General features: G+C 35.0%; 1 protein-coding gene across 4 annotated transcripts in view; it reads left to right on the top strand.

The window, feature by feature from the left end:
* The window catches only part of BCHE (butyrylcholinesterase), a 156,500-nt gene that overhangs the window by 83,973 nt on the left and 47,558 nt on the right, over positions 1–24,969 (top strand). For 2 of the 4 annotated variants that reach the window (XM_087933394.1, XM_087933390.1), the window contains exons 3-4: positions 11,161–11,327; positions 14,422–15,125. In XM_087933394.1, the coding sequence (XP_087789520.1) occupies positions 11,161–11,327; positions 14,422–14,546 (292 nt within the window). In that variant the 3' untranslated portion in view covers positions 14,547–15,125. Of the gene's footprint in view, positions 1–11,160; positions 11,328–14,421; positions 15,126–16,675; positions 18,914–24,969 lie in introns of those variants that run through there. The other 2 variants (XM_087933389.1, XM_087933393.1) reach the window with 2 other exon arrangements.

Below are 24,969 nucleotides of genomic sequence, written 5' to 3'. Positions count from 1 at the left end.
CTCTTTCTTATCCAATAATATATAAAAAGGAGCAAACAGTTAGATATGGTGAGATATTGAATTAAAAGGGTGAACTTTAAACCCATGTAAGCGTTGGAAGAACAAAGTGTAAAAATGACTGGTTTTCATATTTGCAAATACAATCTAGGTTTGATAAAGATTCTAAAGCAGAAGGTATTTATGACAAGTTGACTGATTTAGATAAAATTTTGATGGGTACTGATGAAAAGGTAATTAAAAAACTTTATGGACATTTATTAGAATTTAAACTGAAGAAGGAACAAATTAAAGAAATGATGATTGCTTGAGGAAAATTTTTTGGATATGGGATTGATTTAGAAAAATAGCAAAAATTGTGGTCTCAAAATTATAAAATGACAACGTCAACTGCATATGAAGAAAATTTGTATAAGATGTTTTACAGGTGGCATCTACCTCCAGCAAAACTTGAGAGAATGTTTAAGAATAAATCGGATAAATGTTGGAAATGTCACCAGATACCTGGCTCATATTACCATATGTGGTGGACATGTTCGGATGCAAATAAATATTGGACTAAAATCCACACATGGTTGGAAAAAATGATAAAACAACATATAGACTTTAAACCAGAGATCTTTTTATTGGGAATCATACCGGAAACATACAACAAAGAGATGAAATATTTGATTGTAAATGTTTTAACCATGGCTAGAATTGTATTTGAGAAGAATTGGAAAAATAATAAAATACCTATGTAGGAGGAAATTATTAAACAAATTATGGACTGTGCCAAAATGAGTAAATTGACATTTGAAATTAGAGAACAAGAAGATAAGCAATTTTATATGATATGGGATTTGTTTTATCAATGGTTGGATTAAAAAGACACGGTAAGGTAATAGAATAGATAATTTTGTTATAGAATCTTAATAGATTGATATAAAACATAATGTAGACATATATAGCCATTGGATGAAAGCATGATACAATTTTTTGGGATGTCTCATATAAAATGATGGAGTAAATAGTTTAGTCATGGATGATTAACAATTGATAAATATATAAGCATATGTTAGTTTGACAATGTGAGATTGATATAAACTGCAAGCAATAACTAAAAAAGGATTGCACAAAAGATTCGAAAGCAACTGACACACTGTGTGTATATAAAATGGAAGATGGTTTTATGTTTTTATGTATGGTTTGTATATGTTTGTCTTAAAAATGAAAACTTTTTTATAAAAAATAATGTTAGGCTATTACATATTTACATATGTAAACATAAGAAATCACCTTTTATTTTAAATGATAGAGATAAAATTTTATTTTGCTCATTGACAAAAAAAACCCCCAACAATACACAATCAATAAAATTAACAACACAAAACTCATCCCTAACAAGAACTATTAGCAACCATTTGTGGGTAAAGCTTATGCATAATAAATTTAGAAACAAATAGAAAAATAAATTTATCCATATTATTTAACAGATAGTGCTGATAAAAGATGTGCCCAGAAATTTAAACAAAAGAGATGTGATCAAATTGTGGTGAGTGTCCCTATAGAATTGGCAATAAAGAACATGGATTGTGTTGTCTACGGCGCACATATATCATAGGGACTTCATACAGGGATTTTCCATATTTCCCCTCCAGGAAAGCTGTGGGGAGACCATTAAACATGGCTTCACATTGCAATGAAGAAGGACATATATGTGATTTTGCAGCCACTAAATTTGTTAGCTGAGCAGAAACAAAAATAGCTAGGGAAATGATTGAAGCCTGGGAAATGGGTTTCTTGTCAGTCAATAGGAGTGCTGATTTATCACCAGCTTATCAGATACTTAGGAGCCCAGTACTTGGCAACACAAGGAAACAACAGCCAATGAGAGAATAGAATAGAATAGAATAGAATACCTTTATTGTCATTGCATTCTACAAATACAATGAAATTTGAAAGCTACTCCAGCACAGTGCCCCAAACACTCAATCACACTACAGAGTATTTAATAATAATAATAATAATAATAATAATAATAATAATAATAATAATAATAATAATAATAATAATAAACCTAGTCTAAAACCTATCTAAAATATATAGTAAGTTAGATAATTTAAAATTACACAGGGCTAAATCACATATGCATTGTTTGATTCAAGACAATTACTGCCTTGGAAAAGAAACTGTTTCTCAATCTATTAATTCTCATTTTAAGACACCTATAACACCTCCCTGATGGTAACAGTTCAAAATATGAATGACCAGGATGAGCATGGTCTGTGGAGATTTTTAGTGCTCTAGAGAGGAGTCTGGTCTTCGCAATCTCCTCCAGAGAAGAAAGAGTGCAACCAATGATTTTTTGTGCTGTGTTTATAACTCTCTGGAGCATCTTCTTATCCACTGCAGAGCATCCAGTATACCACACCATTACACAGTATGCCAAAATGCTCTCAATGGTAGAACGGTAAAAAGTAACCAGCAACTTCTCACCCAGACCACTCTTTTTCAGCAACCTCAGAAAGTGCAGGTGCTGTTGGGCTTTCTTTGCAGTGGCCATAGTGTGAACCGACCAAGTAAGGTTGTCGGAAATATGAGTTCCTAGAAATTTAAAACTATGAACTCTTTCCAGTCTCCATTGATATATAGTAGGAGACACTCTGCTTTGCATCTTCTGAGGTCTATAATTAATTCTTTGGTCTTTTTGATGTTCAGGGTGAGGTTATGACTCTTACACCACAAGACCAGTCTGAGAAGCTCTGATGTATAGGCCGTCTCATCTCTTCCTGATATGAGTCCCACCAACATGGTGTCATCTGCAAATTTTATTATAGAGTTAATGGGACAACAGGGAGTGCAGTCATAGGTGTAGAGTGAATACAAAAGGTGAAAAGCTGACAATCAGTACCCCAACCAACAAATAAAAAGCTACACACAACCAGGAACCACACACATTCTATGCATAGAATAGCCCAAATCACACATTCTGGTAGTCAGAAGTTCCCTGGGGTTCTAGCAATAGTTCAAAAGCTTGAAAGACTAAACCTCTGGTCTCAATAACTATCCCAGATTGGATCCTGCAATATTATCCTGGGACATGTAAATTTGCCTTCATGCATGATTAAATAAAGCTTTTCTAAATTTGAGGGCTGTTATATGATATGAATATAAGGTTGGCTTAACCATGAACATTTCATTATTTCCAATTATATTGTGAGAAAAAGCAGCAATTTCTGTTCGACCTTCCATATCTAAGATCCTTTGCCTTAGTAAGGAACTGATTTGATCAAAGTCTAAGATTAAGATGGCACCACTGGGGAAAACCATAGAGGATCGGTTTCTTTTGGATTGCTTTTTCACTGGAAGATTTGGAGTTGTCTGCTAATATTAGATGATCAATTCGCTAGGTTGTGATGTAGTTTCAACCAATAAATAAAGATAATTTTATTTATAAATGGGAAGTTTATATAGCTTGTTATGGAATGGTTAACATAATTTCCTAGGTAACACTTCTTTTCAAAATTGCAGTTAAGAAAGAATGAGATTTAAAATTAATGTTCATAGTTTTCTATTTGTATTTGAGAAACCTTCTATTAATGTTGCAGTTGATAAAAGAATCTGATACAAGATTGTGTTGTGCCTTGAAGCTATGTCAGTTATAGTAGTAGAAAACCACGATGAGCAATATATTTATTATTATTTATTTATTTAACATAAAAGTTCCATTTTTAATTAAACAGTGTGTTGTCTGGGTACAAATCATTTTAGGAAATAATCATCAAAGTATTTACAACCATGTTCATTACATTGATATTCATTCTATCATAATGATCATAATAATAATACTGTTACTTGCTTATCCATTTTAACAAACCTCCCTTTTTTCATTGATCCTTTTCTTATATTTCCATGTTTCTAATCTCTGTTTTTGTCAGTTAACCATAAATATATTTATTTACATTATTGAGTCTGTCATCTGCACCTCTATAACTGTCTGGTTTGGTTCTGCAACCCAACAAGTCAGACACAGACTTCAGAGAGTAATTAGGACTGCAGAAAAAATAATTACTACCAACCTGCCTTCCATTGAGGACCACCTGTATACTGCATGAGTCAAAAAAGGGGCTGTGAAAATATTTACAGACCCTCACATCCTGGACATAAACTGTTTCAACTCCTACCTTCAAAATGATGCTATAAAGCACTGCACACGAGAACAACTAGACACAAGGATGTTTTTTCCCAAACGCCATCACTCTGCTAAACAAATAATTCCCTCAATACTGTCCAACTATTTACAAAGTCTGCACTACTATTACTATTAATCTTCTCATCATTCATTATCACCCATCCCCTCCCACTCGTGACTGTATGACTGTAACTTTGTCGCTTGTATCCTTACAATTTATATTGACTGTTTCCTAATATGATTTGATTGCTTGTTGTACCCTATGACTATTATTAAGTGTTGTATCTTATGATTCTTGACTCATGATGAATGTATCTTTTCTTTTATGTACACTGAGAGCATGTGCACCAAGATAAATTCCTTGTGTGTCCAATTACACTTGGCCAATAAAGAATTCTATTCTATTCTATTCTACATTATGCTAATTTCTCATACAAAGGAAATTTCTGATAAACTTGATCGATTTGACAATAACTATTTAATTATTGGCAATAATGCCAAAAAGGTAATAAATACTTTTTATGAAATCAATTACTAATAATTATATATACATATAACTATGTTATATATACACCATTATATGTTACATATACATATAACTATGTATATATGGATGGAGAGAGAGAGAGAGAGAGAGAGAGAGAATGACGAAATTTTTCAAGAACCTTATATCATTGCATTGTAAAGCATTTTCAGATTAACCCCATTAATTAAAAGAATAAGATACTTACCTGTTGACAGAAAGCATTATTTCATGGACAATAAGACCTGTAAATAAGAATATAAGTTTTAGCATTATGCCTGTTTGAACAGCTTCTGACCTATGGAATTTCTATAAATATTACCCTGAGATATGATTTGAAATTATTTATAACAGCAGATTATACACTAATATACCATACTATACTAATATACTACTATGTCTATGATATCCTTCCTTCCTTCTTTCCTCCCTCTCTGCCTCCCTCCTCTTTCTTTCTCTTTCTTGGAGAAAGCTTTTAATTTCATTTGAATGATAATCACAGTTATCTGTGATTATAATTGTTCTAATATTTTTACTCTGCATTGGACATTTGTATGCTGTCCAAAAAGAACATTAAATAAATAAACATGTTCAATTCAAGCTATGTAATTTCTATACCAATACATCACAAATAAAATTAGTCTATAAAGCATGCAGTACCATATACTTAAACACTATGTGTAAAAAAAACCCTGATTTTAGGTTTCATAACACAGATAGGAAAGAATCTGAACCAAATGGCATGTTTAGAAATGTAATTTAATCTAAAATATGTATGCATGCATGCATGCGCGCGTGTGTGTGTGTGTGTGTGTGTGTGTGTGTGTGGTTGTGGTCTTAATTGGGATAGCCAAGACACAAACTGAAGTAGACTATTACTCTTTTTTCCAGCTTTTACAGACCCAAGGTACTATCATTAATATCTGGTAAGCAATTAGCAAGCATCAGTGATGTGATATCTCACTTAAAAAACAAAGAAGGGAAATAAGGCTGTTAAATTTTAACTAATTTATTTTACTCTAGTTAATGGATTATAACAATAGTTAATACATGTGGTCCAATCCATGAAACGGGAAGACCATGATATGTCATTGTCTTATGAGATCTCTTGCTGGAGGAACCAATACTGCAACAAAACAGTTATAGATAGATAGATGATAGATAGATACAGATATATAGATATAGATATAGATAAAGATAAAGATATAAATATAGGCCGATATTAAACTCTATTATTAAACCCCATTCCTACCTGTAAATTTCAAATTAGAATGTCATGCTTTATTTCAAATCCAGGAGATGCTTGAATGACTTCTGATATTATTGTTACTGTTCTGATCTTGAACTGAAGTTCTAGTCAAATCTGTTTAACTACAGTCAAAATCAAGGGAAGTATGAATACCACTCTATAAAGCTTTAGTAAGACCACACCTAGAGTAATGCATCCAGTTTTGCTCACCACATTATAAAAAAAAATTGAGACTCTAGAAATAGTACAGAGAAGAATAACCAGGATGATTAGGGGACTGGAGGCTAAAACATACAACGAACGGTTGCAGGAACTGGGCTTGGCTAGTCTAGTAAAGAGAAGGACCAGGGTAGACATGATAGCGGTCTTCCAATATTTGAGGGGCTGCCACAGGGAGGAAGGGGTCAAGCTATTTTCTAAAGCGCCTGTAGGCCAGACAAGGAATAATGGATGGAAACTGAACAAGGAGAGATTTCACCTGGAAACAAGGAGAAACTTTCTGACAGTGAGAACAATCAACCAATGGAACAGTTTGCCCTCGGAAGTTGTGGGAGCACCATCAGTTGAGACTTTCAAGAGGAGATTGGACTGCCATTTGTCAGAAATGGTGTAGGGTCTCCTGCTTGGTTGGGGGGTTGGACTAGATGACCTACAAGGTCCCTTCCAACTCTGATTATCTGTATCTGTAAAAACTCTCTATTCTCAAGAGCCACATGCACACATGCAATTAGATGTGTTCCACAAGTTAATCAATGCAGAATTAGCACAAAATGGGAAGTGGAGGAATTTAGGAATTGTTATGCCAGATCAGATTAAGGGATATTTTAGATAAATAGCTTGAGTTTATTAATTTCCAGAATTGGTATATGTATGCATGCTTACTAAGAAAAAGGAAATAAGAAAGTAATCTTTCTTAATATACATAATATTGAAATCACTAATTCACATATTACCATTTTTCAATCTCTAACTTTCGATAAGTGATTAAAACTGTCCAAAATTCTAAACTAACATAACTGAAAGCCAACATAGGCAACAGTTTGGGAGTTAAAGACATCTGGATGATATCAAGTTGGAGAACAGCTGCTTATATAATTATTTTATTTCAAAATTATCCAAAAACAGTTCTAAATAATAAACCAAATTCATACTTCTGTGTATTAGTATTGTCAAAGTATAAAAAATTATAACAGATAATCAGAGTTGGAAGGGACCTTGTACGTCATCTAGTCCAACCACCTGCCCAATTGGGAGACCCTACACCATTTCTGACAAATGGCATCCAATCTCTTCTTGAAAATCTCAAGTGATGACATTCCCACATCTTCTGAGGGCAACCTGTTCTATTGGTTGATTGTTCTCACTGTCAGAAAGTTTCTCCTTGTTTCCAGGTGAAATCTCTCCTTGTTCAGTTTCCATCCATTATTCCTTGTCTGGCCTACAGGCACTTTAGAAAATAGCTTGACCCCCTTCCTCCTCCCTGTGGCAGCCCCTCAAATATTGGAAGACTGCTATCATGTCTCCCCTGGTCCTTCTCTTCACTAGACTAGCCATGCCCAGTTCCTGCAATAGTTTGTTGTATGTTTTAGCCTCCAGTCCCCTTATCATCCTGGTTGCTCTTCTCTGTACTTTTTCTAGAGTCTCAAAATCTTTTTATAATGTGGTGACCAAAACTGGATGCAGTACATAATGGTGATATATTTAGAAGTGCAGAATCAAATTACCAAAATAGTATAATTAAAGTTAAAATTGGATTTATTTATTAAATTTAATTTTACAGGTCCCTTCAAAATTATAAAAATTATAAAAATGTGCCATTTTTGCAGGACATAATGGAGGCCTCATCAACAATATAGTTGCACAAAAGATAGGAAAGGTTTTCATAGGGGAAGCTCATCTGAACATGGAACATTGGTGAGAATAAGCTCTGGAGCAGATAAAATTTATATGAGGCATATTTTGAGTTTTCTCCATTCTATCCCCAGTTTGAAATTCAGCAAAAATTTTAAAAGAAACCACATGTAAAATTGGATAGTTACTTTCTACTTTTATATCTGAATACTTGCTGTGAAGACCTGTTATAGGTATCCTACCTATAGCTGTAACAAAAACAATGGGTGTCTTTTGTAAAATAAACAACATTACTGGGTATTTACCAGTGTCGCACCATTTAGTTACAGCATGTTTATTCTTTTCAAATATGACAATCCAGTCCTTGTATAAATCAAACAATTTACCCCATGAAACAGCTACTTTTCTTCATCTGAATATGGATTTCAAATCCCTTTTTATCAAGGTGTTCCGGTAGGTAAATGTAGCATTATTAACAATTCTGTCACTTTAGATGAGGGGGAGAAAAACCTTTGAAGTTCTCTAAATATTAGTTCTCCAAATATTCTCCAAATAGCCGTCTTGATCTTTTCCTTTTAGCTAGGTAAACAATCTTAAACCCTTCCTGTCCTCAGAAAGAGGTAGCTTTTCTTTGCCAGCTTTCCTGGCTCGATACGATGGAGAAGAATACCAAATTATTAAGTTCAGTTCTGCATATTCTGCATATTTTGTTACATTGCCCCCTCTGAATGTCATTAGATAGCATTCATGAAGTTCTGCAAACCACTTTCAAGGAAGCCTTTGTTGTTGTTTTAAGCCTTTATTTTGTGCTTTGATTATGCACCTGCTTTCTAAAAAGTTTCCTCCTGAAAAATGGATGGCAAGTTTTAAAATGGAATGTCTCATTTTCTTCATTTGTCTTATTTATGCACAACAGAATTAGAAACATCTCTTCTATGTCTCAGTCACCATTCATACACATTCTACTAATTCTTTCTTAACCAGTTTGACCCTGCAGGATGCATTTCAGGCATACACTTTATTGTTGTTGCTATTATTTATTTATTTATTTAATTAATTAAATTTATATAACTTTCATCTTACTGTCTCACAACTGTGGGTGGCTTACCACTATTGTAAAAGCAAAATACAAATATAACAGGGCTGTGGTGTCTCATGTGGTAAGACTCTGGACCTGCGTACTACTGAGGTTGGCAGCTCAATTCCCATGAGTGAATAAACCACGTAAGGACAAGAAAGGAGCCTCCCCCGATTGCCTATTGGCATTCAGGCATCCTTCGGGTAAAGATAACACTTCCCAAAATTTTTCCTTTCACAGAGGCGGCCAGCCACCTCAGTGATCCCTGGCTGACACATGCCATATGCTTAAAAAAAAACACATTAAAATTAACTGAAATTAAATAATTTAGAAATCAGAATACAATATTGTGGGCATGGACTCTTCTTCCTAGTCCACTAACCACTCCCAGTGTAGAATGCCCCCATTGGGGCTCCAGGCCAATTGGCAAAGCTAGAGTAACCTTGAGGTAAGGTGGGAAACCTATAAATTTTTATAAGTAAACCCATAGGTTTTGAAACGCTTTTGGAAGGCCAAGAGGGTAGGGGCTGTTCTCAAATTGAAGGCCACAAAGTTGCAAAGGGCAGGAACTATGAATTCTTTGATTGACAGGGTCCACAGCATTCCCTTCTGCCAGAACAAATGGGTATGGCTATGCTAGTGGAGTGAAATGGTTCATCAGGTATGCAAAGTATTTCAACTATGCAAAGTGTTCATTATAAGGGAAATGGGAGCAGCCATTTATACCACCAATAGATGTTAACTAGATTACATTGCCAATCTCTCTTTTATCTGTGCACCTTCTGTAAAGACCCTGCAAGAAAAATTAAAGTTATAGTGCATATGAATAGGTCAAGGCAAGAAATGGAATTAACATAAAGCAATGGTAAACTGCACTCTTAAAATGCAGTAAATCTCATATTTAACCACTGGTATCTGCCTGAAATTCTGCTTAAAATTTCAGAAAGTGTAGCAGTTCAAGCTCAACAGTTTGTATTGGAATAAAGGGTCAGTGTCTAAATCAGTATGAAAACCTCCAAGGTCCTTCCCAACTCTGTTATTCTGCTTCTATGACCTGGCCCCTTTCCTTCTCCAAACTATTCCTTCTTAAAGAAAGTAGTCCAACCCCCTGTTCAAGTAGGAGACCCTATATCATTTCAGATAAATGGTTGTCCAGTCTCTTTTTGAAAGCCTTCAGTGATAGAGCACCCAAACCTCTGAAGACAAGCTGTTCCATTTGTCGATTGCTTCTCTCCTTGGTTAGTTTCCATCCATTGTTTCTTGTCTTGTCTTTTGGTGTGTTGAAAAATAGTTTGGCTCCTTTGTCTTTGTAGGAGACCCTCAAATATTGAAACACTGCTATCATGTCTTCCCTAGTCCTTCTTTTCATTAGACTAAACATACCCAATTTCTGTAAATGTTCTTCATAACATTCTTCATGTCAACTTTTCTCTCACAGTTCCTATCCACTCAGATTTATTCCATCATTCTACTGTAAATGTCAAGGCATAGTAAATGATCTTTAATGTATAAACGTGCATAAACTTAACAAAATTCCCTTAGGAAATTTTGTTTATAGCATTTTCTCCACATTATCTACTTTCAACAAGTAAAAGATGCTTACTTGCATTATGAATTTTTTTTTTTAAAATACATAGTTTAATCAGTATATTTATTAATCATTTTATCTACATCACTGCACATAGTTATAGACATTTCTGCCTAAAAGGAAACAAAACAATGTACTGTCATTCACATATGTGAATGAGACATTAGCAATCTTATTAAAAAATTAATGGATTTTTTTTTCTTATTGTTATACAAGACTTTGCTTTTTACTCCTTACAATTTGGGCTTATCTTCACAACTGATAACTTGATTACTTAATGACTCTTAATGAAAATGAATCTTAAGAAAATCCAATACATTCCAAATGTATATTGTCATTCTTGCTATTACTATTAGTGTTAGCAATAGCACTTAGACTTATATACCACTCTATAGTGCTTTACAATGTCAGCATATTTCCCCTAATAATCTGCGTCCGCATTTTTCCAACCTTGGAAGGATGGAAAGCGAAGTCAACCTTGAGCTTTGTCACAATCGAACTCCAGACTGTGGGCAGAGTTAACCTGCAGTCCTGCATTCTAACCTTTGCATCACCAGTGAACCAGGGATGTTGATATTTACATCTGGTGCCCTTTAGAAGTACAGAATTATTCCCATGCAAAGTTTCTGAGGTTTGGAATGATCAACAATATATTTTTTTATTCCCATGAGGATTCTAATGCCTCTCTTTAATCTTACAGAACACCCAATGGAAATCAGATTAATGGGACAAGATGGCCAGTCTTCACAACCACTGAACAAAACTACTTAGCATTAAGCATAAATGCTGCAAAGATTCAAACAAAATTGCGAGCTCAGACGTGCCGATTCTGGAACATTCTTTTTCCTAAGTTCCTGGAGATGGCAGGTAATTTTGCTGCTAAATATATTTATATTCAGTAAATTGGCTAATTCTTGCTACTACTGCATTTTAATTTCAATTTTAAGACTTTGTGGGTAAATAATTATTTTTGTAAAATCAAATACAGTGTTTATTCTAAAATATTAACTAAAATAAATCTCCATTATTTTAGATGGGCTCCTGCACCTCCACCCCCACCCCCCACCCACCCCCAAATCAATCCTATTTTGTATGCTTGATTTTTTTGCATCCAATGAAGAATATCTTTTAATGGTATGATCTGGATAGTGCTTCTACTAACATATAGCAAATCAATGTTGCTCAAACTCAGTGACTTCAAAATGCGTGGAGACCAACTTCCAGAATTTCTCAGCCAGTGTGCTCCAGTTCTAACATCCTGGGAGTTGGAACCCAAACATTTTAAAATCACCAAGGTTGAGAAATACTGCAGGAATTAATGGAAATGTTTGGTCAACAATTTCTAGATGGCTGAATATTTCCTACCACAGCTTTACATTGAAAAATGAAAGATGGTTGCATTTCTAGAAACTTAAAGTCATGGATGAAGGTGATCACTAGAATCAAGATCCCATATTTGTTTATTTGTTTGTTTGTTTATTTATAAAATGCATTGACTGCCCATCTTACCATAGGGTAACTCTGGGAGGATTACAGTTACATACGCAGTTAAAGCATAAAAAGTTAAAATCAGACATTAAAGCCAAGGACACATGGGTAGGGTTCGAGTGGAGTGTGGGGATGTGAGATCTGTTATTACTCAACCAGCCACTTCCATTGCACTGTTCCCCCACTGGGTCCCCAAGCCAACTGGCAAAACCATGTCTTTAGGCTCTTACAAAAAGATAGGAGAGTTGGGGCTAAGCTCACATGGGGCGGGGGGGAGATGTTCTAGAGGACAGGAGAATAGCAGAGAAAACCTTCCTCCTGGACTTGCCACATGCCTCTTCTGCCAGCACAAGTGGTATGGACCAATCCCAGTGGGGTGAGACAGTCCTTCATATAACCAGGATTCATGCCAGATTCCATATGTAGACCACTGTATGACTTAATTGCTATGGATACTCTTTCATAACACAAAATTGTAAATATTACTGTTTTGGAGGGCAGACTTTTTTTTCTGTAGAGTTCTAATTATGTTATCTGAATTCAAGTTGAAACTTATAATTCCATACCATTGTTTAAGGTCTCCAATTACAGGGAATATCAAGAGAAATAGATAGGCTGAAAGAATGGGCTGTGTTTTATATAGAAATTACTATTGTTATGATAAAGCATTAAAGCTTCAGAACTATGATGTAGTAGTATGAAAAAAAAAAGCAAAGCAAGCAACTATGCTCAGGTAAAGATTATAACAATAATATAAAAATAGCAGCAGCACAAAAGAGAATAAGATGATGGAATGGATTTAGTTATAATTAGACACGCTGAAAATAATGAGGATCCATGTTAGATAAGGTTTCTTAAGTTCCAGTGATTTTATTTGGTCTACCTTTAGCATAATTAGATCTAAATTTGACCCATTATTTCTAAAATCACATTTGTACAAGCACTGTGCAAAGCCTCAAATCTCTTTAAAGCTGCTACTCAAAGCAATATAGTTTAATAAAATTGTATGAACCAATGACTGAGATAGAATACTAAAAATAGTTCAAGAGCACCTTGAAGAGTGGTAGTCATGTACATGGTGATTTCAGTAGAATTCTCATTCCTCCTATTTATTTCTTTTAAAAAAAATCTCAGTGGAAAGCGACATCTCGTAGTACTATTTGTTTCAGACTGTAACTTATACAAAATATCCCTAGCTATATTTCCATTAAAATTGGAGAATTGTTCTTGCATTATTTAATTACCATGTTGCCCAAGGTATGTGTGAATGTCCTGCCTAAATTGGAAAAAAATATTCTTTCAATAATTCAAATGATAGGATAGGATAGGATAGGATAGGATAGGATAGGATAGGATAGGATAGGATAGGATAGGCAGGAGAGGACAGAACAGAACAGAATAGTTTATTGGCCAAGTGTGATTGGACACACAAGGAGTTTGTCTCTAGTGCATAAGCTCTCAGTGTAAATACAAATAACAAATTAATATAATCATAACATGCCAATAGAAGAAGTATGAGAAAAGATGAGAAGGATACTACATGGGTAAATATCTTTAGACATAAAACAGTACTGTGGTAATTAGGTGTTGGCATAATTAGAGTGATGGCATAAGGAGAAAAAAGATTGTCTCTGTGTCTGATGTTTGCCCTATAGTGGCATCCTAAGGGGAGAAATTGCAATAGTTTATGTCCAAGATGTAAGGATATGATATGTCCATAAGATGCATAAGATGAGACCAAATGAAAATCAGTAAAATATAAAGCCATTTCACAAAGGATGTATCATGTCCTTATGTCATACAATTAAATAAACATGTCCCTTGTGTGATGACGTCACTGAGATTTCTGGATACAGCTACTTTCCTTGAAAAATCATTGGATAATTTCTCCCTCCTTGTTATTAACATATCTATCAATTTAGTAGATTAAAAATTAAAAAGAAAAGCAGTATGTGTTGAGCTCTAGCCATTTCTTAGTGTATCCTACCTAATTCTGAACAGCTGGGTATATAAATCTTTCTTATTTTGCTGATCTATTATAATATCCAAAATCATGTTGCTATGTTTTAAATACTCTTCCTCAATTGGTATTATGGATAATTGATTATGTCAAGAAAATAAATTTATGAAGATTTATTGCATCTCTTAACTGGAAGTCTGCATCTGGATCCTAGCCATCAAACAGTAAATTGTAAGCTCCTTGTTAAATGTCATTTGTGGGTATGAAGGTTGAAAATGCAAATGATGTGGCATATTGGGCCAGAAGAATAATTCTTCATTTTAACTGATTATGTTATAATCCAGAGTTAAAACTTTGCCCTTTGGATTTGCAATAAATCAGGTGACAAAAAGGAGGGCAAAATGGTATGTGGTGTATTTAGGGAAAAACGGCATTGGTAATCAGGATTATTTTTCAATTAATGTACAAAGAGATTTAAATTTAGATTAATGCCACCCATTTCATGTTTTACAGAAAATATTGATGAAGCAGAACAAGAGTGGAAAGCAGGATTCCTTCGCTGGAACAATTACATGATGGACTGGAAAAATCAATTTAATGATTACACTAGTAAGAGGGAAAGCTGCACAGGTCTCTAATTAAAAGTTTCAGCCTTTCTGGAATGCTTGTACTGTCAAAGATCAAGGCAAACATGGAGATAGTTAATGTAGCATATCTAGCAATAAGGCATATTAGGCAGGCTCATTGACCCATTACAAATATACCATTCTTCCAGGCCCATTTCTATTTATATCAATATCTGTTACGAAAGCACTTCCACCTTTTGAAGCATCAGGAAATGTAAAATAGACTTAAAGCAATTAAATCCAGAGGATGATTGATGTTGATATAATGGCCCCAGTCCAATAGTAAATTTTATACTCTTTATTAAAAAAAATCAAACAGGTTGTGCTAGCTATGAGCAGTGATATTTCTATATATTGGAATATGCAATTCACTTAAGAAAAAGCTTCAAAGGCCAAATCTCCTTTTGCCATTTGGCAAATGGAATTGTGTACCTTCCAGGAATGTGCATTTTATTCTATATTCATGTTGATCAGAAATATCTGAAAATAGGCTTTGACTGAGAATACACAAGAATGAGGTCAAGACACAGAGTATGGTGAACTCTGAAACTAGATATAATCTCTTTACAAACTTTTGCTTCAACTCAGAAAGATAAGTAGAGGAAGGGGAATATGATCCATTATTCCACCATAAGCAGCCAAATGCTTCCCCCAAAAAAGAGCTTCATTTGACAGCTTCCACAATCTTTCACTAATGGAAGCTGACACCTGAAACATATAAACATATTGAGTTCCATATCATTAGACTTTAGGTCTAAATTCAAATGTGTAGCTGAATGTATACCTCACTTATGCTGCAATATAATTATGCAACTACACGCACACACACACACACACAGACACACAGAGATATATATTTTCTGAGGTTTTCGCGGGTATTTGTATGTGGATCTTTGGTTATTTGGGTTTTCTCCCACGTAAAATTGGAAGTATCTAGGCGACGTTTTGATGAAGTCTCATTCATCATCTTCAGGCTTGTGTCTTCCAGCAACTAAGACTAACCCCAGCACAGCCAAGCCCTAACCTGCCAAGCCCCCACCTGAACAGAACACACCCCCAGCCCATCAGAACACAGCCAACCCCACAACCAATCAGAACACAGCCAAACCCTCAACCAATGAGAACACACCTCACCCAATCAGAAGACAGCCAAGCCCCCACCCAATCAAGTCACACCCCCGCTAGCAGTTAAAAGGAAGAAGCAGCTGCAAGCTCACATTACTCTGAGAAGCACAGAGCCGAAGACACAAGCCTGAAGATGATGAATGAGACTTCATCGAAACGTTGCCTAGATACTTCCAATTTTATGCGGGAGAAAACCCAAATAACCAAAGATCCATATATATGTATGTATGTATGTATGTATATATATATATATATATATATATATATATATATATATATATATATATATATGTGATCTTTGTTGTTCGGTTTTCTCCCGCGTAAGATCAAGTATATATATATGTATATATGTATGTGTATGTATGTATGTGTGTGTATATATATATATATATATATATATATATATATATATATATATATATTCTTAAGTTTTTGCGGATACTTACATGTATGGTATTCAGCTTTGTTTGGGTATTTTCCCAGGTCATTGTAGTTGTGCTTTTAAAGTTGTAGCAACATTTCGGCAGAATCTCATCTGCCATCATCAGGCTTCTGTATTGTGTTCGTCTGTGAGTCAGACTTTTACAGTTGTTTCAGTTTTAAATTTGGGGCTAGCCTACTGCTGTGCCAGAATGGTTTTTTCTTCATCCTGATTGGTTGGGAGACTTGGTCTGTGTTTATTGGTCTTGGAGTTTGCTGTGTTCTGCTTGATTGGTGTTTCTAATATCTGTATTGTGGCTTTTTGTGTGTGTTGATTGGCTGGCAACATTGTGTTCCTGTATTGGAGGCTTTTAGTGCAGCTTGGCTCTGAGTAAATGGACAGCTATCATTTGTTAGGAAGCTAGGTTTCATCTGGGTGCCTGTTTGGGGGTTGTGTGAGCTGGAGGTATCAGGGGGGATCTGTTTGTGCCCAGGTGTTTGCCTGACTAGTGGTGTGGAGATTTTTTTGTTTGTGAGTGCAGACTTCCAAATAATTGACAGTCTGGTGGAATCATCTCTTCTATTCATGCTTTCAGGTCTTTTTTCAATCTCTATGGCTTCTCTGATAATTCTGTGGCTGGGGTTTTCTATAGTGGCTAGAGTTTTGGTGTCATTGAAGTTGATGCTATGACCTGTGGCTTTCATGTGTTGGACTAGTGAGGAAGTGTGTTCCAGCTTTTTTACTGCATTTTTGCGTTCATCCAGGCGGGTACTTATTCTAAAGTACTGACAGCCAACGGCTTCCACAAAAGTAAAATCACCAGCTTGATCCACAAAAACACATTGAGACATAATGGAGACCTAGAAGATGAACAGCTGTCCTGCCCTACATAAGAGGTACTACAGACAAAATCAGTAAGATACTACACAGGCATCACATCAAGACTGCCTTCAAAACAGACAGAAAAATAGCAGCCATCCTTAGAAACCCCAAAGATAAAATTGACCTGGAAAACCAAGGCATATACGAAGTCCCCTGTGCATCATGCCCGGACAAATACATTGGACAGACCAATAGAAGAATATGTACCCACCTGGATGAAGCCAAGCTACACTAAAAGCCTCCAATACAGGAACACAATGTTGCCAGCCAATCAACACACAAAAAAGCCACAAAACAGATATTAGAAACACCAATCAAGCAGAACACAGCAAACTCCAAGACCAATAAACACAGACCAAGATTCCCAACCAATCAGGATGAAGAAAAAAACCATTCTGGCACAGCAGTAGGCTAGCCCCAAATTTAAAACTGAAACAACTGTAAAAGTCTGACTCACAGACGAACACAATACAGAAGCCTGATGATGGCAGATGAGATTCTGCCGAAACATAGCTACAACTTTAAAAGCACAACTATAATGACGTGGGAAAATACCCGAACAAAGCTGAATGCCATGTCTGTCTGTGTGTGTGTGTGTGTGTGTATGTGTGTGTGAAATATTTAAATATTAAATTAAATTAAATATTTAATTTGAAAATCTAATGCCAAGATAATCTGATTGAGTCATCCCTTTAAATCAAACTGTCAATTCTCATTTTAGAATCAATTTGACATGCAAAACTGAATAGGATGCTTTTGAAACAATTCAGTGATTTAAGCTATGCTTGAATATTCACAAACCCACTTTTTTTCTGAACTGGATTCATGACCTATATCAGATAGATATGATTAGATCATTCACATCTCTGAAAGGTGACTACCAAAGTATTTTTCAACACAAACTTAACTTCTGGTGATTTCATGGACGTGTCCAAGAAGCTTCCTTGACAATAGAATAAAAGTTGCTTGTTATTGACTTCTTCAGGTTACTTTTCAGCTTCCCAATTTAGCTTATGCTGCTAGCACTTTTACGGTCTCTGTAAAAGTGAGACTAACCTGGCTCAATTCGGTTTAGCTTCTAATCCAGATCAAGGTCAGCCAGGTGCTGCCATGCTGCCAGGACTTTTTTTTGTTTGTTTGTTTTTTTGGGGGGGAGAGGGGGCTTCTTTGCTGGCTTTAGTAATTTGTCATAAGAATAATTTAGAAAATTACAGGTAGTCCTCAGTTTATTTAGTCACCATTCAAAGTTACAACACTGAAAAAAGTGACTTATAACTATTTTTCATACTTATGACTATTGCAGCATCTGCGTGGTCATATGATCAAAATTCAGATGCTTGGCAATTGACTCATACTTATGAGGGTTGCAGTGTCCCAGGGTCATTTGATCCCCTTTTGCGATCTTCTGACAAGCAAAGTCAATGGGGAAGTCAGATTCACTTAACACCCATGTTACTAACTTAACAATTGCAGTGATTCACTTTAAAAAAGTGGCAACAAAAGTTGTAAAATGGGGCAAAACTCATTTAACAGATTTGCCACTTAGCAATAGAAATTTTGGGCTCAATTCTGCTTATAAGTCGAGGACTACCAGGATATTATGTCTCCTAGAATATTCACAAGTGCTTTTAATCAGAGTGAATACAATTATTTTTATATTTTGCAAGCTAAAGCTTTGATGATAAGGGATAAATGATATATACAATTACTCAATGCAACAAGCTATATGTCAGCATTCCATTGGTTGTAAATTTTTATACAACTATTGCAAGAAATTATTTCCACTGTATGATTTATAAATTGAAAGGATGTTGTAGTGCACTGACAATAGTTTCTTTTACACTGGCTTCTTCTCTATAGGTTCTAAATTGTCCCTCATTTCTAAAACTCTTTTTTTTCTTATTCTCAAGTATTAAGTCTATTAATGGTAATAAAAGATATTCAAATCATTCTCAGATGGTGATCTTTATTCCAAGCAGATTCTTGAGCTAAATTCTGATGAATCCTCAACGCATCTATTTCTTTATATGGTCTATAACAGAGACAGCTTGGAAGGGGTGATGATGGTCATAGATATACTTTTCATTTTGCTGAAAGAGTCATAGTTGATGAAGCTATGATATTATAACAATGTCATTCTTGTCCAACATTGTCAGCTCATATTCATCTTATTTTTGTTTAGTGTGGTGTGTCAAGTCTATGAGAGTTTAACATGGTATTTTCTTTTATTTCCTGTTGAAAATTGTCAGGAAATTATGCTGTCATTATTTGGTTGCACAAGCTGAATGGACGTTAGGGGTTCTACATGATACGAAAAACATAACATGGCTGCCCAATTCTATACCTGCTTTCTAGGTGAGACTTCAGTTTTGAACCACTTTGAATAATATAAATTCACAACTCAAACAAGAAATAGATCAGATTATGCTCATCTAAAACTGGATATTAGTGGAAGTTTTCAAAACACAGCAAAAATGAAAACATTTTTTAAAAGAAAACATTTTTAAAATATTATACAAATCCCAGAAATGATACAGAAGGAATCTTGACAAAAGGTGGCTAGTACCATTTTCTTAATCATTAAGAAATAAAATTATATTGATCATTAAATATATTGTCCTTTCATTGATGTTTTCCACCGTATTACAGATAGTCCTCGACTTACAACATTCCATTTAGTGAACGTTTGAAGTCACAAGGGCACTGAAAAAAGTTACTTATGACCATTCTTACACATTCTCACAGATATAACCATTGTAGCATCCCCATGGTGACATGACAAAATTCAGATGCTTGACAAATAACACATAGCTATGACAGTTGCTAGAAAAGTTGTAAAGTGGGGAAAAGCTCACTGCTAAGCAAGGCTATAGTCTTGCTTAGCAACAGAAATTTTGGGCTCAATTGTAGTTGTAAGTTGAGGACTATCTGTATTGCAAAAAAATATAATAAGCTTTTATCATTACAGATGAATTTTTGAAGGGTGCTTCATTCCTACAATTTCCAAGTTGAGCTAAAAAAAATTTCCTGGGTAAGGGACCTACAGCCAATTTGTAGCCTTGTTCATGTTATACATAGATATGACCAAACACATTGTTTTTGCCATGGTTGTTCACATTGTGCCCAACTCTATGCTTAGCTAATATTGTACTGTGTCATATGAAATAAGAAAAATGAATAAATGCTTCAGTTATGATATCAAGGCAGAAATCTAAACAACTACTAGATAGTACCATTTCTTTTTGCATTGCTTGGCTATCATCTAAACTTTTGCAATGCAGATCTGGTAGCCCTAATTAATAATGGGTATGTTAGGTTATGGCAGAAATGGGTTAGAAATTACCAATAATAAAATACATAGTTTTTCATTTTTAAATAGAGATCTATGTTGTACCTAATGTGACTTCCCTCAGTCTCAGAAAGAGAGTCAGCACCATTAAGGTTTAAATGGAAGTCTTTCAGCATTAGTGACTCCCATAGAAACCTATATATACAGAATAATAGAGTTATTAACAGAGTTGGAAGGGACTTTGGAGGTCTTCTAGTCCAACTCCTCAAACAGGAGACTTATAGAAATGTCTTCAAAGAAAAACCAGAAAGTCCAAGTTGCTGCTTGAAAAAGCACATTTGGGACAACTATGACCTGAATGACTGAAAATCTCCATAGACATTCAATGTTAGATAAATGTCTCTCCAATAGCTTTGTTAAAAATTCTAGTGATAGAGCACCCACAACTTTTGGAAGCAAACCTTTCCATTAATTAATTGTTCTCACTAACAGGACATTTCTCCTTAATTCTAGGTTAAATCTCTATTTGATGAACTTCCATCCATTTTCATTTACTTCTTGTCCTGCCTTCAGATGCTTTTGGGAATAGGTTGACCTCCTTCTTGTTTATGATAAACCCTCAAGCACTGGAAGACAGCTATCATGTCACTTCTAGTCCTTCTTGCTTATAGACTAGACAAACTTAGTTCTCTTAACTGCTCATCATCCAATTTAGCCTCCAGATCCCTTATTATCTTTGTTGCTCTTCTGTGCACTCTTTCTAGGGCCTCAGTATCTTTTTTGTATTGTGGTGGCTACAACAGGTGTAGAATTCTTACCAGTACAGTATAATGCATACTAGTACTTCGTGTGATATTTTTCATTTTTACAGAGCATGTGGCAATTCTGACTTTATATTTAGAGATGACTTTTAAGTCTTATTGTGTACTCATCTAATTAAATCTATTTCCTGTGTTCAGGATAAAACATGAGTTTGAGTGCTGGCTTTCAATATCTAAGCATTTTTACAATGCTTTTGGTGGGCAGATTCCTTCAGTTAGATAATCTAAATACCCTCTGGACTTTTATTTCACTCTTCCCCTGAAACTAAAAGAGATAAAATATTTCTTTTAAGTATGGTGCTGTCCCAAGGATGTGTTAAAAAATAGATATCACAAACGTATTCACTATAGATACAGAAAAAAACAAATCATTCCAATAAAATTCAATGTGAACTTACTCAACTAAAATATTGATGTGTAATCAGTCTAGAATTGGGAAATGATGTTCTTAAAAAGAGAGGTAAAATTGTTGTTTATTTGTAGCATGATTGTATTTGGTTTATCCTTACATAGAAATGTACAAAGTCTTAGTTTTAAATAGTTGATAGGAAAGCAAGGTAAAAGAAAGAAAACTTAAGTAGAGGTCAAATAAAATTCTTTTAATAGATAAAGATTATAGTTTGTCGTGGTAGTTTAATAGGGATACATAATATAAAAAAAGATGCTGAGACTTTGGAAAAAGTGCAGAGAAGAGTGACAAAGATGATTGGAGGGTCTGAAGGCTAAAACATAGAATATTTGCAAGAACTGGATTTGTCTAGTCTACTGAGAAGAAGGACTAGAGGTGACATTATAGCAATGTTCTGATTTTTGTGAGAAGAAGAAGAAGGAGTTAACCTATTTTTCAAAGCATCAGAAAGCAAGACAAGAAGCAATGGATCCTGCATTGGAAAACAGAAAGAAGCAACCTAGAACTGAAGAGAAATTTCCCGACAGTAAAAACAATCAACCAGTGGAACAGTTTGCCTACAGAAGTTGTGGGTGCTCCAACACTAGAGGCTTTTAAGAAGAGACTAGACAGCTATTTGCCTGGAATGGAATAGTGACTCCTGCTTGAGTGGAGGGATTGGACTAGAAACCTCCAAGGTCCCTTCAAATTCTGGTATTCTGTTAAAATTCTCTATTTGGGGCATTACCTTTTTGGCAAGTGAAAAATCTTTTGGATTGTTTCCATACTGTAATAAAAATGACACCATAACCTTAACATTTAGGAGATATGACTTTTTTGGCCAGGCTTTTAATTGCTAATTAATATTAGCATTAACTTTAGAATTAATTTAAATTTATATCTTTAACTTCTTAATTGTCTTTTAAAAATGTGTGAGACAACATTCGTGCTAGAATAAAAATGTGCAAGGTATGCAAAATAATAATAAAAATAGTCTGCAGCAGGTACATCTTGGTACCAAGTTCACATAGCTGGGCAAGAGCAAAGGAACAACATTTACACAGATTTCATAAAGAAATTTCTAAATGTCATATATAACGAGCTTATTCAGATGGAGTCTGAATTGTTTGAAAAGCTTCTTTTTAATTTTTTGCTTTAGTTTCTTGCCACCTGGGCTGCTATTTTATAATTGAAGCTATTAATTGACTCATTTGTGGCTTGTGTGATGACTATGTAGTTAATAATGTTTAGGCTCCCTTCCATTATTTTCTAAGTCTCTCCACAATCTCTCTCAGATGGCTTCTAATTCAGTAAGAGACATATAACCATAAAATTCAAAGGGAGCAGGTAGACCATTATGTCTATCAATCTGTCTAAGTACAGAAATCTAAATTAAAGCTCCCCACCACTGCTCTGTTAATTGCTCTTTGTGGAATTGGATCACATTATAGTGGTCCAATTTTTATTTTTTTCTTGGAATCGGGGTTTCTTGGTGGTTCAGTGTTTGATATGCTAAACTTGACAGCTGGAAAGCCAGCAGCCCATATTCATGATATGAGTGCCATGCAATGAGGTCAACTCCTATCCTTACTCCATCTCCTGCTTACCTAGCAGTTTGAAATGCAAATCTCCTTGGAATGGAGATAAATAGGTGCTGCAAGGAGCAAGGTGCTTGCTGCAAGGTGCTGCAAGGAGATGAATAGGTACCAATCTGGTAGGAAGTTAGTAGCACTCCATGAAGTCATGTTGGCCACATGTCATGAAAATGTCTTCAGACAACTCTGGATTAAAGGCCTTGAAATGGAAATGAGCACCATTCCCCTATAGTTGGCAACAATTAGCAAACCAAAATCCACAGAGACTCCTTTAACCCATGTCCCCAAATTTTAAAATATCCACTGTTTTGAACTTCAGCCTATCTACTTCTATATATATAAAAGCGAAATACCATTCATCACAAAATCTCCAGAATTATAAAGCCTATAAACTTGGCACGTATATTCCTCTTAGCTTCTAGGTGTTCACTAAGAAAGGATTCTTCAAAATGACTAAGAGTTCAACTTCCCCTCCCCACCTGAAAAGAAATCTGTTCCAAATACAAAACACAAGCAGAGGAGAGGAGAGGAGTTTTAAGTTTTAGTTTCACAGCAGCAACCAGCTTTAGTACAGAACAGTTGAGCGAAGCCATGCCCAGGCTCCTTGCTGTCTCCTTTTTGCTCACACAGCAAATACTGTTTCAATTTCTAAACAGCCCTAAACTCCCTCACACACTGACAGGACACTAGCCAGATTAATATCAATGGATGCTGGTAGGTAGAAACATATTTTTTTCTCCTATTTTTCTCCCCAAAAACTTAGTTCAATCACATAGTTTCGTGGTGAAGCACAGGTATAGAGCTAGCTGAGTAATAAAATTGACGATCAGAACAAGTTTATTGAGTGGTCATTCATATCAGCCCATCAAATTATTTCTTTTTGAGGTAAGTGGAATTAGGGAATGCTCAGGAAAAAAAGAACTAAGAGTTTTTAAAAGGTATTAAATAACAAAAATAAAATGTTATGTAATTACATGGAAATGACACTAACTGTATTAGCCATATTTCTCCACAACTTTCTATATTATTGCAAATTATCCTTCCTTCCACCATATCAATATACTATTTCAAACACTGCCTTTTCTTTAAAATCTCACTTCTTTCTTTCTAGTGATCTCATCAACTCCATCTAATTGTAATATTCTGATTCTTTCCCTTCATCTGAATTCATTTATTCTTTCTTTCAAACCTTTGATGGTGCAGTGGTTAGAATGCAGTATTGTAGGCTAACTCTGCCCAGAGTCTGGAGTTTGATGATTCAGCATTCCATCCTTCTGAGATTGGTAAAATGGGGACTCAGATTATTTGAAAACTGTTCAGAAAGTGCTGTAAAGTGCTATGGAGTGGTATATAAGTCTAACTGGTATTACTGTTGTTATTCTTAGTTAAAGGGTAGTCTTCAACACAATACAATTGGGACCATTGCTAAACTAAATGAGGTTGTTAAGTAAATAACACGCAATTTTACAACCTTTTTGCTATGGTTCTTAAATCACTCTGATTTAATACATTAATTTTGACTGCTGAAGGTTGCAGATAGCAATCACATGACCCCAAGACACTGCAATCTTCACAAATACATACTGGGTTGCCAAGCACCTGACTGTAGGGATGCTGTGATATTATAAATATGAAGACGGGTTGTGGGTCACTTTTTTCAGTATGTGATAACTTCAGATAGTCATTACATGAATATTTATACATTGAGGACTACCTGTATTTTTTTGCAATTTGACCTTCAATCTTTCTTTCTTGTAAGACCATAGGCCTATGGATAATTGGACTCTGAAAAGCTTTGCAAAAAGGTCTTTTGTAATTGTAACATGTGTAAATGTGAATAAAGTAAACGAGTCATCAAAGCTGTTGAACTTCTCATAAGATTTGGATGGCTGTTTCAGAAGCTGCCCCTATTAT

Source organism: Pseudonaja textilis, chromosome 4 (assembly GCF_049901715.1).
Source record: "Pseudonaja textilis isolate UNSWEBS1 chromosome 4, rPseTex1.2, whole genome shotgun sequence".
Taxonomy (NCBI): Eukaryota; Metazoa; Chordata; class Lepidosauria; order Squamata; family Elapidae; genus Pseudonaja; species Pseudonaja textilis.
The sequence above is the reverse complement of the archived record's forward strand: the minus strand, read 5'-3'. Positions and strand labels throughout refer to the sequence as shown.